This window comes from Mustelus asterias, chromosome 25 (assembly GCF_964213995.1).
Source record: "Mustelus asterias chromosome 25, sMusAst1.hap1.1, whole genome shotgun sequence".
Taxonomy (NCBI): Eukaryota; Metazoa; Chordata; class Chondrichthyes; order Carcharhiniformes; family Triakidae; genus Mustelus; species Mustelus asterias.
Window position 1 is genome coordinate 40,286,717 of NC_135825.1, and position 14,349 is coordinate 40,301,065.

A 14,349-nucleotide genomic window follows, 5' to 3' on the forward strand; every position below is an offset into this window, starting at 1 on the left:
GCCCAGATCTCTGATCTCCCTAAATCACCACCCACATCCTCTTCCACACCCTAACCCTAAATACATTAATGAGGGTAGTGCAGTTGATGTGGTTTCAGTAGGGCCTATGACAAGGTCCCACATGGAAGGCTGGCCCAAAGGACCCATGGGATCCAAAATTGGTTTGTTATTAGGAGGCAAAGGGTGATGGTGGAGGGTTGTTTTTGTGGAAGCCTGTGACCAGCGGTGGACCACAGGGATCAATGCTGGGACCATCGCTGTTTGTCATATACTTAACGACTTGGATGTGAATGTAGAAGGTATAATTAGTAAGTTTGCAGATGACATGAAAATTGGTGGCGTAGTTGACAGTGAGGAGGATAGTCTGAGGCTGCAGAATGATATTGATCAGCTGGTGAGTTGGGCAAGACAACAGCAGATGGAAATTAATCCTAATAAGTGTGAGATGATGCCTTTTGGGAGATCTGGTCAGGGTAAGATATACATAAAGAATGGTAGGTCCCTCGGGAGTATTGAGGAAGAAATGGACCTTGGTGTACAATTCCATAGGTCCCTGAAGGTGGCAGTGAAGGTAGATAGGGTAGTGAATCATAGAATCCTACAGTGTAAAAGGAGACCATTCAGCCCATCGAGTCTGCACCGACCACAATCCCACCCAGACTCTATCCCCATAACCCTATGCATTTACCCTAGCTCATCCCCCTGACACTGAGGGGCAATTTAGCATGGCCAATCCACCTAACCCACACATCTTTGGACTGTGGGAGGAAACCAGAGCACCCAGAGGAATCACGTGCAGACACGGGGGGAATGAGCAGACTCCGCACAGCCAGGGATCGAACCTGGGTCCCTGTCGCTGTGAGGCAGCAGTGCTAACCACTGTGCCACCATGCCGCCCTAAGAAGGCAGATGGAATACTTGCCTTCATTAGCTGTGGCATAGAATACAGGTGGAGGGAGCTCTTGCTACAACTTTATAAAACATTGGTTAGGTCACAGATGGAATAGTGTGCGCAGTTCTGGTCACCACACTATCGGAACAACATGATTGCACTGGAGGGGGCGCACCCTGGGCATACTTCCTTTCACTTTCTTCCGCTGGAAAAAAGATACAAAAGTCTCAGGTCACATACCAATCGAAGAACAGCATTTTCTTTGCTGCCATCAGACGTTTGAATGGAGCTATCTTATAGAATCAGAATCATAGAATCCTTACAGTGCAGAAGGAGCCTATTCGGCCCATCGAGCCTGCACCAACAACAATCCCACTTCGGCCCTATCCCTGCTAATCCCCCTGAAATTTAGCATGGTCAATCCACCTAACCCGCACATCTTTGGAGTGCGGGACGAAATCGGAGCACCTGGAGAAAACCCACTAAGACATAGGGAGAAGTTGATCTTTCTCTACACCCTAGATGTGACTGTAACACTGTATTCTGCACCCTCCTTTCTTTCTCCACTATGAACAATATTTTGACTGTAGAGCTTGCAAGAAACAATACTTTTCACTGTACTCCAATACATGTGACAATAATAAATCACATCTAAATCCGAGGAGATTCAGCAAGATGTTGCCTGGACGGAAAGCTTCAGCAATGAGGAGAGACTACATAAGCTGGGGTTGTTTTTCCTGGAGCAGAGGAGGCTGAGGGGGGATCTGATAGAGGTATACAAAATTATGAGAGGCATAGATACAATATTTGGAAGGATCCATAGCAGAGGTGTCTAAGACCAGGGCATCAGTTTTAAGTGAGAAGTGAGCGGTTTAGAGGGGATCTGTGAAAAAATGTTTTCACCTAGAGGGTGGTGGGAAAATGGAACACATTGCCTGAGAGGGTGGTGGAGGCAGGTTCCCTCACAACATTTAAGAAGCATCTTGCCAAGGCATAGTAGGCTACAGTCCAAGTACTGGTAAATGGGATGAGTATAGATTGGTATTTGATGGCCGGCATAGACATGGTGGGCCGAAGGGCTTGTTTCTGTGCTGTACGACTCTATCTAACCCTCTGTGCTTCAGAAAAAACTCCCCTTATTCACTTCAAATTGAACTTTCAGAATCACAGCTGTCTCGCCTTGGTTGCAGCTGTTCATTTGCTCAGTCACACCCTCACTTCCACTTTTGATATCCAGTCCCTCATCCCTTCTTCCTTAAGTCCATCAATGTAGACTTGAAAGGACAGGTTGACAGATGTTTTAGTCTGGATCACGCTCGCATATGGGCAAACTGCTCACTGTTCCAGATCATCCTGGAATGAACAATATAAACTCCAGCTTCTTTTCTCCACTGCAAACCAACTCTTAAACTCTTCTCTCTCTCATTCACCTCCAACAATAACTGCAAGTAGCTCAATGATTTCTTTGTCACCAAAATTGAAACTGTTGTCACAAAAACGTGTTTTATATTGAATAATTTTAAATACACTGGCTACACGCCAAATTCAGACTAAAGTGTGACTTGAGTTTGTAGCCAAAGATGGCCTGAATGTACAGTGTTGATTTTCACAGATAAACTGACAACACCTCACCACCCTTCCAATGCTTCTAAATCATCAAACTGCTTATTGAATATCTAGTATTGGATGAGCTGAAATTTCCTCCATTAAATATTGGGAAGGCAAATTTTGCCTTTGATCCTCAGATTCCTTGCCACCAACTCATCCTTGTCTATATGGCAGTGAGGATACTCCAGTGGCAAGCACAACTTCACAAAGTAAAGGTTTAACAAAGAAACTTGATTTCACCACACCCTGGGCCACAAATGCTCTCCACAACCCCCATCTGCTTTCTATTAATACATCATGTTTCCATTGGTTATACTGTCTACCAGGTCAGCTGATGACCACAGAAAGTTGCCATTGGTTACATTGTAATATTCCTCTCTGCAGTAAATTGTCTGAAGCTGAACCAAATTGTTCTCAACATTTCTGTTTTATTTAGTGACCTTTTAACCACATCCCCCACTATCTCTAGGTTTCCAGCACCTTAACATTACCGGACTCCATGCCATCTTATCTGCTGCTGAAACCCTCATGTCTCCAGACATGACTCTTCCAACACATTCCTGGTCAGTCTTCCACATTCTACTATCCATAAACTTGAGGTCATCCAAAAGTGTGCTGCCGACAATCTAAATACTCTTATAGTTTTGTGCAACTGCAGCATAACATTTGCATACCTAAAGTCCAGCCCTTTAGATATGAAGGCCAACATTCCATTGGCCTTCTTGACTATTTTCTGCACCTGTTTGTGGCATTTTAAGGAGCTGTGCACCTGAACCCACAAATCTTGTTGGGCATGTACTGAATTTAACTTTGTGCCTTCTAAAAATGTCCCTGATCTTGGCTTTTTTGATCTGATATGGATGACCTCACACTTGTTTATATTAAAATCCATTTGCCACAGCTTGGCCCATTCACCCAATTTATCAACATCCTGTTGTCCTCAACACTATCTGAAATGCTGTCCAATTTTGTGTTGTCCGCAAATTTGGATATTTGACTTTTTATGCCATTATCGAAGTCGATAATTAATAATGGAAAGAACTGAAGCCCCAAGACAGATCCCTGTGGGACACCACCTTGCTTTCACATCCCTCCATGCCTCGCCCCTCTCTATTCCTGTAACCTCCTCAGCCCCACAACCCTGCGAGATAATGTCCTCCAGTTCTGGTCTCTTGCATATCCCCAAGTTTAAGTAGCAGAGAAGCATAGAATCCCTACAGTGCAGAAGGAGGCCATTCGGCCCATCGAGTCTGCACCGACAACAATTCCACCCAGGCCTTATCCCTGTAAACCTCTGTATTTACCCTGCTAATCCCCCTGACACTAAGGGACAATTTAGCATGGCCAATCAACCTAACTCGCACATCTTTGGACTCTAACATTGGTGCCTGTGGACTCAACTGCAAATTCCTAAGCTCTAGAATTCCGTCCATAAATCTTTCCACCTTTCTCTCCTGCTTTAAGATGCTGCTTAAAATCTTCCTCTTTGAAAAAGCTTTTAGTCGTCTTCCCTAATATTGCCTCTTGTGGCTCAGTGTCATTGTTTGTTTTGTAATGAAACGTCTTTGGATTGTTGATGATGATGAAGGCGCTCTATAAATACAAAGCTCTCAATGTCAGAGCAGGCTGTGTATTTCACAGTTCAATCCCAACAGGTCAGCATCCCTGTGCCCAATCGCCACCTCTACCACACCCCCCTTAACCTCCTCCCCCGCAATCTATCTGTACCCAACTCTTCCTACCACCCCCCACCCCGGACCTACTGTGCTCACCCCAACCTCCAGTCCCTCTGCCCGGCTACCACCCCCCACACCCCTATCAACCTTCCCAGTTTCTTTTTTCCTAGCTTCCACCCCCCCGTCCCTCTGTACCCAACTCCCCCCATCGCTCTGTGCCCAACTCCCCCCCCAGTCCTTCTGTACACAACTCCTCCGTCCTTCTGTACCCAACTCCCCCCACATCCCTCTGTACACATTTCCCTCCGAGTCCCTCTGTACTCAGTTCCCACCCCCTACCCCCGTCCCTCTGCACTCATCTCCCATCCCCCAATCGCCTTCTGCCAGGTCCCACTATAAGCAGACGTGGGTAATAGATTTTAGTACAATGTACCATTTTGAAATTAATTTCATGACGCATTCATTCGATCAAGCTCACAAAGTCAAAACATCATTTTGCACTAACACTGAGATAATCACTCACATGTATTAATCAAGAATGACTACAGAATTAATAACCAACCAGAAGCAGATAATTGATCAAGTCATCTACCTCAATTCAGGTGTAATTGAAGAATTAGTAATGGATCATGTTCGTGCTTAGGACTGGATTTAAAAACTTAAATGGTTAAAAGGACTAAAATGCTGCTGTAAGATTTATACCTTGGGTGGGCATCAAACCAATATTTTGTGTTGAGCTCAGTATAGTTGTAGCTTTGACAACGGACAATTGTGCAATATCAGATAGGAATTGATACGGTGAAAGAAACATTGTGCCGTTGAAAGATAATGTAGGGAGGTAGTCAAACTCCAATTAAAGTAAAGCAATAATTAAATTAATCAATGATGAAATGACACAGCCATGCTCTGAGATGAGGTATTGATAGTTTCAGGGATGAAAGTAAGGTGTTGAATAACATCTTTGCCAGCTTGTCACAGACTGAACGTTCCTGAGGCAGAATTTGAAGGAATTGTTTTAATCTAAAAACAGGAAGATAGCCCGAATCTTCAGTGACCTGATCCCCCATATGAAGCTGTAGAGTCTGTTTTGTGTTGTTGAGTTTCCTTATTGTTCTCTTTTAATGTACTACTTGAAAATCCACCGTTACCTTGTGCATATTTCATGTTTGAATAACATTTTATTGGATTAATTTGTCAGTTAATTGCATTATTAAGAATTAAATTAAACTAAAATACTCGATAGAGAAACAACTCACATTATTCCCAGTCCCCCTGTGCCCAGCTCCGGCTCCCAGTCCCCCTGTGCCCAGCTCCGAATCCCAGTTCCCCCTGTGCCCAGCTCCCAACCCAGTTCCCCCTGTGCCCAGCTCTAGCCCCCAGTCCCCCTGTGCCTCGCTCCAAATCCCAGTTCCCCCTGTGCCCAGCTCTGGCCCCCAGTTCCCCTATGCCCAGCTCCCAACCTCCATCCCCCTGTGCCCAGCTCCCAACGCCAGTTCCCCGTGCCCAGCTCCGGCTCCCTGTCACTCTGTGCCCAGCTCCCAACCCCAGTCCCCTGTGCCCAGCTCCCAACCCCAGTCCCCTGTGCCCAGCTCCCAACCCCAGTCCCCCTGTCCTCAGCCCCGAACCCCAGTCCCCCTGCTCCCAGGTCACAACCCCAGTCCCCCTGTGCCCAGCTCTGGCCCCCAGTCCCTTTGTGCCCAACGCCCAACCTAATCCCCCTGTGCCCAGATCCCAACACCAGTCCTCCTGTGCCCAGCTCCCAACCCCAGTCCCCCCTGTGCCCAGATTCCAACACCAGTCCCCCTGTGCCCAGCTCCCAACCCCAGTCTCCCTGTGCCCAGATTCCAACCCTAGTCCCCCTGTGCCCAGATTCCAACCCTAGTCCCCCTGTGCCCAGCTCCCAACCCCAGTCCCCCTGTGCCCAGATTCCAACCCCAGTCCCCCTGTGCCCAGATTCCAACCCCAGTCCCTCCTGTGCCCGGTTCCCAACCCCAGTCCCCCTGTGCCCAGCTCCCAACCCCAGTCTCACTGTTCCCAGCTCCCAACCCCAGTCCTCCTGTGCCCAACTTCGGCCTCCAGTCCCCCTGTGCCCAGATTCCAACCCCAGTCCCCCTGTGCCCAGATTCCAACCCCAGTCCCCCTGTGCCCAGATTCCAACCCCAGTCCCTCCTGTGCCCGGTTCCCAACCCCAGTCCTCCTGTGCCCAACTTCGGCCTCCAGTCCCCCTGTGCCCAGCTCCCAACCCCAGTCCCCCCTTTGCCCGGTTCCCAACCCCAGTCCCCCCTTTGCCCGGTTCCCAACCCCAGTCTCCCTGTGCCCAGCTCCCAACCCCAGTCACTCTGTGCCCAGCTGTGATATCCGGTCACTTGGTGCCAAGCTCCACGTCCGGTCCCTCTGTGCCAAGCTGTGAATCTGTGAGCGGTGTAGGTCTGTCTGCAACCACCTTGTTTAAAGTGAGTGAGCTGCCAGCTCTGGTTCCAAAGCACGTCTTACCCACAATCGCAGTGTGAGTAACCCTCTGCCTCTCTGTCTCTCTTGCAGCATGTCGTTCAATGTGTGTTTGTGGCCATCAAGACAATTGGAAATATCGTCATTGTCACCACCCTCCTCCAGTTCATGTTTTCCTGCCTTGGGGTGCAACTTTTCAAGGTAAGAGGGGGGCTTCAGTTCTTATTAAGACGGGTCATTGATGATAATTGAGCTCCAAAAAGCAACCTCCCTTTTTCTGATCAACAGCAATCAGGGAGCTTAGAATAAAAGGCAAATCTTTTTGGTTCTGTCCCAGTTCAACCCAGGGCAGTGAGAAAGGAAAATCAGGTGGGAGCTGGAAAGAAAGAAAAAATATTTCCGCTGCCGGGTTAAAGACCTGGAAGCTCTTTAAGGGGCTTCCCCTCTATTGTCCAATAGTCTTGTAGCTTCGTACAACCAATCAAATCCACTCTAAGCTTTAGGCTTTTGAGGTTTAAAAAAAATCCTTCAGAGAAACTAGAAACAGGAGGAGACCATTCATCCCTTTGAGCCTGCTGCTCCATTCATTATCATCATGGCTGATCATCAAATTCAATATCCTGATCCCCTCTTCTCCCCATATCTCTTGAACACTTTAGCCCCAAGAGCTATATCTAATTTCTTCTTGAAATCAGCCAACGTTTTAGCCTCAACTACTTGCTGTGGTAGTGAATTCCACACATTCGCCACCCTCTGGGTGAAGAACTTTCTCCTCATCTCAGTTGTTATTCTCAAACTATGACTCCCAGTTCTAGACTCCTCCCCCCCCCCCCCCCTTGTTTGAAGACCCTTCCAAGATATCATCTCTAATTGACTCCTTAATTAATTGTGAAACAGCACCTCCTTTTTTGCACCCTTCTCTGTCTTGCCTAAAGATCCTATACCCTGGAATGTTGAGTTGTCAGTCCTGCCCTTCCCTCAACTGTGTTTCTGTGATGGCAACAGTATCACACTTCCATGTGTCAATCCACACCTTCAACTCATCAGTGTTGCCTATTACACTCCGAGCATTAAAGTAACAACCATCAGCCTTGCCTTACTCTCTATACACTCAACATAGCTGAACTCACTCTGACTTGCTTCCTTTACTGTAACTTGATCTGTCTCTATTTTACCCATATTCTGTGTCCCCTTCCCCGTCAGACTAGTTTAAACTTCCCCTAACAGCACTAGCAAACCTACCCGCAAAGATGCTGGTTCAGGTGGAGACTGTCCCATTTGTATATGTCCCATCTTCCCCAGAAACGGTCCCCGTGATCCAAGAATCTAAAATCCTCTCTCCTACACCAGCTCTTTGCCCATAGTGGAGGCTGGAAACTTCACAACTTTTAAAAAATATTTGTATGAGCACTTGGAACATCATAGAATCAATCATAGAATCATAGAAACCCTACAGTGCAGAAAGAGGCCATTTGGCCCATCGAGTCTGCACCGACCACAATCCCACCCAAGTCCTACCCCCATATCTACCCGCTAACCCACACATCTCAGGACATTAAGGGGCAATTTTAGCATGGCCAGTCAACCTAACCCGCACATCTTTGGACTGTGGGAGGAAACCGGAGCACCCGGAGGAAACCCATGCAGACACGAGGAGAATTTGCAAACTCCACACAGACAGTGACCCAAGCCGGGAATCGAACCCAGGTCCCTGGAGCTGTAAAGCAGCAGTGCTAACCACTGTGCTACCGTGCCGCCCATGACATTCAAGGATATGGGACAAGTGCAGGAAAATGGGATTAGAACAGAGAACAGTACAGCACAGGAAACAGGCCCTTCGGCCCTCCAAGCCTGTGCCGCTCCTTGGTCCAACTAGACCAATCGTTTGTATCCCTCCATTCCCAGGCTGCTCATGTGACTATCCAGGTAAGTCTTAAACTATGTCAGCGTGCCTGCCTCCACCACCCTACTTGGCAGCGCATTCCAGGCCCCCACCACCCTCTGTGTAAAAAACATCCCTCTGATATCTGAGTTATACTTCGCCCCTCTCACCTTGAGCCCGTGACCCTTCGTGATCGTCACCTCCGACCTGGGAAAAAGCTTCCCACTGTTCACCCTATCGATCCCCTTCATAATCTTGTACACCTCTATTAGATCTCCCCTCATTCTCCATCTTTCCAGGGAGAACAACCCCAGTTTACCCAATCTCTCCTCATAGCTAAGACCCTCCATACCAGGCAACATCCTGGTAAACCTTCTCTGCACTCTCTCTAACGCCTCCACGTCCTTCTGGTAGTGGGGTGACCAGAACTAGACGCAGTACTCCAAATGTGGCCTAACCAGCGTTCTATACAGCTGCATCATCAGACTCCAGCTTTTATCCTCTATAACCCGTCCTATAAAGGCAAGCATACCATATGCCTTCTTCACCACCTTCTCCACCTGTGTTGCCACCTTCAAGGATTTGTGGACTTGCACACCTAGGTCCCTCTGTGTTTCTATACTCCTGATGACTCTGCCATTTATTGTATAAATTCTTCCAAAATGCATCACTTCGCATTTATCCGGATTAAACTCCATCTGCCTTCGGTGGTGGGCAAGTTATTGGAAGGTGTGATAAGGGATAGGATCTACAAATATTTGGATAGACAGGGACTTATTAGGGAGAGTCAACATGGCTTTGTGCATGGTAGGTCATGTTTGACCAATCTATTAGAGTTTTTCGAGGAGGTTACCAGGAAAGTGGATGAAGGGAAGGCGGTGGATGTTGTCTACCTGGATTTCAGCAAGGCCTTTGACAAGGTCCCTCATGGGAGGTTAGTTAGGAAGGTTCAGTCGCTAGGTATACATGGGGAGGTAGTAAACTGGATTAAACACTGGCTCAATGGAAGAAGCCAGAGAGTGGTTGTGGAGGATTGCTTCTCTGAGTGGAGGCCTGTGACTAGTGGTGTGCCGCAGGGATCGGTGTTGGGTCCATTGTTGTTTGTCATCTATATCAATGATCTGGATGATAATGTGGTAAATTGGATCAGCAAGTTTGCTGATGATACAAAGATTGGAGGTGTAGTGGACAGTGAGGAAGGTTTTCAAAGCTTGCAGAGGGATTTGGACCAACTAGAAAAATGGGCTGAAAAATGGCAAATGGAATTTAACGCAGACAAGTGTGAGATATTGCACTTTGGAAGGACAAACCAAAGAAGAACGTACAGGGTAAATGGTAGGACTCTGAAGAGTGCAGTTGAACAGAGGGATCTGGGAATACAGGTACAGAATTCCCTAAAAGTGACGTCACAGGTGGATAGGGTCGTAAAGAGTGCCTTTGGTACATTGGCCTTTATAAATCGGAGTATCGAGTATAAAAGTTGGAGTGTTATGGTAAGGTTATATAAGGCATTGGTGAGGCCGAATTTGGAGTATTGTGTACAGTTTTGGTCACCTAGTTACAGGAAGGATGTAAATAAGATTGAAAGAGTGCAGAGAAGGTTCACAAGGATGTTGCCGGGACTTGAGAAGCTGAGTTACAGAGAGAGATTGAATAGGTTGGGACTTTATTCCCTGGAGCGTAGAAGATTGAGGGGAGATTTGATAGAGGTGTATAAGATTTTGATGGGTATAGATAGAGTGATTGCAAGCAGGCTTTTTCCGCTGAGGCAAGGGGAGAAAAAAACCAGAGGGCATGGGTTAAGGGTGAAAGGAGAAAAGTTTAAAGGGAATATCAGGGCGGGCTTCTTCACGCAGAGAGTGGTGGGAGTGTGGAATGAGCTGCCGGATAAAGTGGTAAACGCGGGGTCACTTTTAACATTTAAGAAAAACTTGGACGGGTTCATGGATGAGAGGGGTGTGGAGGGATATGGTCCAAGTGCAGGTCAGTGGGACTAGGCATAAAATGGTTCGGCACAGACAAGAAGGGCCAAAAGGCCTGTTTCTGAGCTGTAATTTTCTATGGTTCTATGGTTCTATGCCACCTCTCCGCCCAATTTTCCCGCCTATCTATATCCTGCTGTATTGCCCGACAATGCTCTTCGCTATCCGCAAGTCCAGCCATCTTCGTGTCATCCGTAAACCTGCTGATTACACCAGTTACACCTTCTTCCAAATCATTTATATATATCACAAATAGCAGAGGCCCCAGTTCAGAGCCCTGCGGAACACCACTGGTCACAGACCTCCAGCCGGAAAAAGACCCTTCAACCACTACCCTCTGTCTCCTATGGCCAAGCCAGATCTCCACCCATCTAGCCACTTCTCCTTGTATCCCATGAGCCTTAACCTTCTTAACCAACCTGCCATGTGGGACTTTGTCAAATGCCTTACTCAAATCCATATAGACGACATTCACGGCCCTTCCTTCATCAACCATTTTTGTCACTTCCTCAAAAAACTCCACCAAATTTGTAAGGCACGACCTCCCTCTTACAAAACCATGCTGTCTGTCACTAATGAGATTGTTCATTTCTAAATGCACATACATCCTGTCTCTAAGAATCCTCTCCAACAACTTCCCGACCACGGACGTCAAGCTCACCGGCCTATAATTTCCTGGGTTATGCCTGCTACCCTTCTTAAACAACGGGACCACATTCGCTATCCTCCAATCCTCAGGGACCTCACCTGTGTCCAAAGAAGCGACAAAGATTTCCGTCAGAGGCCCAGCAATTTCATCTCTCGTCTCCCTGAGCAGTCGAGGATAGATGCCATCAGGCCCTGGGGCTTTGTCAGTTTTAATGTTCCCTAAAAAACCTAACACTTCCTCTTAGTGTGCCTTGAGTGGTAGTTATTGTTGGTGCAGACGCGAAGGGCCTTTTCTGTGCTGTATGACTCTGACTATACTGGAACATCTTGCTCAAGAACTCTTTTGGAATTGGTGGTTGAGGAATTATTGAAAAATTGAGTTAAGCATTTATGACTGGGAGGGCAGCTAAGGACGTGAATTTTGTATGTCCGACTGGAACACTGTTTCATTGCTTATGTTCCGTTGTCTTTTTTAATACTTTCATATGGACATTGCTGGCCCGGCCATCTCTAATTGCCTTTAAGAAGGTGGTAGTGGTCTTGAAGCACTGCTATACGTGTAAACTGTAGATGCTATCAGAAACAGAGTTTTGGGATTTTGTTGCAGTGACAGTGAAAGAATGATGTGGAAATGCTGACCTTGGACTGGGGTGGGGACAGTAAGAAGTCTCACAACACCAGGTTAAAGTCCAACAGGTTTATTTGGTACAAAGAACAATACAGCACAGGAACAGGCCCTTCGGCCCTCCAAGCCCGCGCCGCTCCCTGGTCCAAACTAGACCATTCTTTTGTATCCCTCCATTCACACTCCGTTCATGTGGCTATCTCGATAAGTCTTAAACGATCCCAGTGTGTCCGCCTCCACCACCTTGCCCAGCAGCGCATTCCAGGCCCCCACCACCCTCTGTGTAAAATACGTACTTCTGATATCCGTGTTAAATTTCCCCTGCCTCACCTTGAACCTATGACCCCTCGTGAACGTAACCACCGACCTGGGAAAAAGCTTCCACCGTTCACCCTATCTATGCCGTTCATAATTTTATACACCTCTATTAGGTCACCCCTCATTCTCCGTCTTTCCAGTGAGAACAACCCCAGTTTACCCAATCTCTCCTCATAACTAAGCCCCTCCGTACCAGGCAACATCCTGGTAAACCTCCTCTGCACTCTCTCTGAAGCCTCCACGTCCTTCTAGTAGTGTGGCGACCAGAACTGGGCGCAGTATTCCAAATGCGGCCGAACCAACGTTCTATACAACTGCAACATCAGACCCCAACTTTTATACTCTATGCCCCGTCTTATAAAGGCAAGCATGCCATATGCCATATTCACTACCTTCTCCACCTGTGACGTCATTTTCAAGGATCTGTGGACTTGCACACCCAAGTCCCTCTGCATATCTACACCCTTTATGGTTCTGCCATTTATCGTACAGCTCCCCCCTACGTTAGTTCTACCAAAATGCATCACTTCGCATTTATCTGGATTGAACTCCATCTGCCATTTCTTTGCCCAAATTTCCAGCCTATCTATATCCTTCTGTAGCCTCTGACAATGTTCCTCACTATCTGCAAGTCCAGCCATTTTTGTGTCGTCCGCAAACTTACTGATCACCTCAGTTATACCTTCTTCCAGATCGTTCATATAAATCACAAACAGCAGAGGTCCCAATATAGAGTCCTGCGGAACACCACTAGTCACAGGCATCCAGCCGGAAAAAGACCCTTCCACTACCACCCTCTGTCTTCTGTGACCAAGCCAGTTCTCCACCCATCTAGCCACCTCCCCCTTTATCCCATGAGATCCAACCTTTTGCACCAACCTACCATGAGGGACTTTGTCAAACGCTTTACTAAAGTCCATATAGACGACATCCACGGCCCTTCCCTCGTCAACCATTCTCGTCACTTCTTCAAAAAACTCCACCAGGTTAGTGAGGCAGGACCTCCCTCTCACAAAACCATGCTGACCATCGTTAATGAGTTTATTCCTTTCGAAATGCGCATACATCCTATCTCTAAGAATCCTCTCCAACAACTTCCCGACCACGGACGTCAAGCTCACCGGCCTATAATTTCCCGGGTTATCCTTCCTACCCTTCTTAAATAACAGGACCACATTAGCTATCCTCCAATCCTCTGGGACCTCACCTGTGTCCAGTGACGAGACAAAGATTTGCGTCAGAGGCCCAGCTATTTCATCTCTCGTCTCCCTGAGCAGCCTTGGATAGATTCCATCAGGCCCTGGGGATTTGTCAGTCTTTACATTCCCTAAAAAACCTAACACTTCCTCCCTTGTAATGGAGATTTTCTCTAACGGGTCAACACTCCCCTCCAAGACACTCCCAGTCAACACATCCCTCTCGTTTGTGAATACCGAACCAAAGTATTCATTTAGGATCTCTCCTACTTCTTTGGGCTCTCAGCATAATTCCCCACTTTTGTCCCTGAGAGGTCCGATTTTTTCCCTAACAACCCTTTTGTTCCTAATGTATGAATAAAATGCCTTGAGATTCTCCTTAATCCTGTCTGCCAAGGACATTTCGTGACCCCTTTTTGCCCTTCTAATTTCTCGTTTGAGTTCTTTCCTACTTTCTTTGTATTCCTCCAGAGCTCCATCCGTTTTTAGCTGCCTGGACTGAACATACGCCTCTCTTTTCTTTTTGACCAATCCCTCAATTTCCCTGGTTATCCACGGTTCTCGAATCCTACCCGTCCTATCCTTTTTTACAGGCACATGCCTATCCTGCAGCCCTAAAAATGGTAGCATGAGCTTACGGAGCACTGCCCCTTCATTCAGCGAGATGGGTTCACAAACGGGGCATATATAGACACAGACTCAGTTGCAAGATAACAGTTGGAATGCGAGTCTTAACAGATACTTAAGTCTTTACAGGTACAGACAATGCGAGTGGAGAGAAGGTTAAGCACAGGTTAAAGAGGTGTGAATTGTCTCAAGCCAGGACAGTTACTAAGATTTTGCAAGCCCGGGCAAATCGTGGGGGTTACAGATAGTGTGACATGAACCCAAGATCCTGTTTGAGGATGTCCTCGTGTGTGGAACGTGGCTATCTGTTTCTGTTCGGCGATTTTGCATTGTCATGTGTCTTGTGTTTCTGTGATGGCAACAATATCACACTTCCATGTGTCAATCCACACCTTCAACTCATCAGTGTTGCCTATTACACTCCGAGCATTAAAGTAACAACCATCA

At 47.1% G+C, this 14,349-nt stretch overlaps 1 protein-coding gene across 6 annotated transcripts in view; it reads left to right on the top strand.

Moving 5' to 3' along the window:
* The window catches only part of LOC144511902 (voltage-dependent L-type calcium channel subunit alpha-1S-like), an 841,603-nt gene that overhangs the window by 266,601 nt on the left and 560,653 nt on the right, over positions 1–14,349 (top strand). For all 6 annotated transcript variants that reach the window (XR_013500922.1, XR_013500923.1, XM_078242345.1 and 3 more), the window contains exon 21: positions 6,718–6,825. Coding sequence is in view for 4 of the 6 variants with exons in the window: in XM_078242345.1 (XP_078098471.1) it covers positions 6,718–6,825 (108 nt within the window). In the remaining 2 variants the exon portion in view is untranslated. The remainder of the gene's footprint in view (positions 1–6,717; positions 6,826–14,349) is intronic.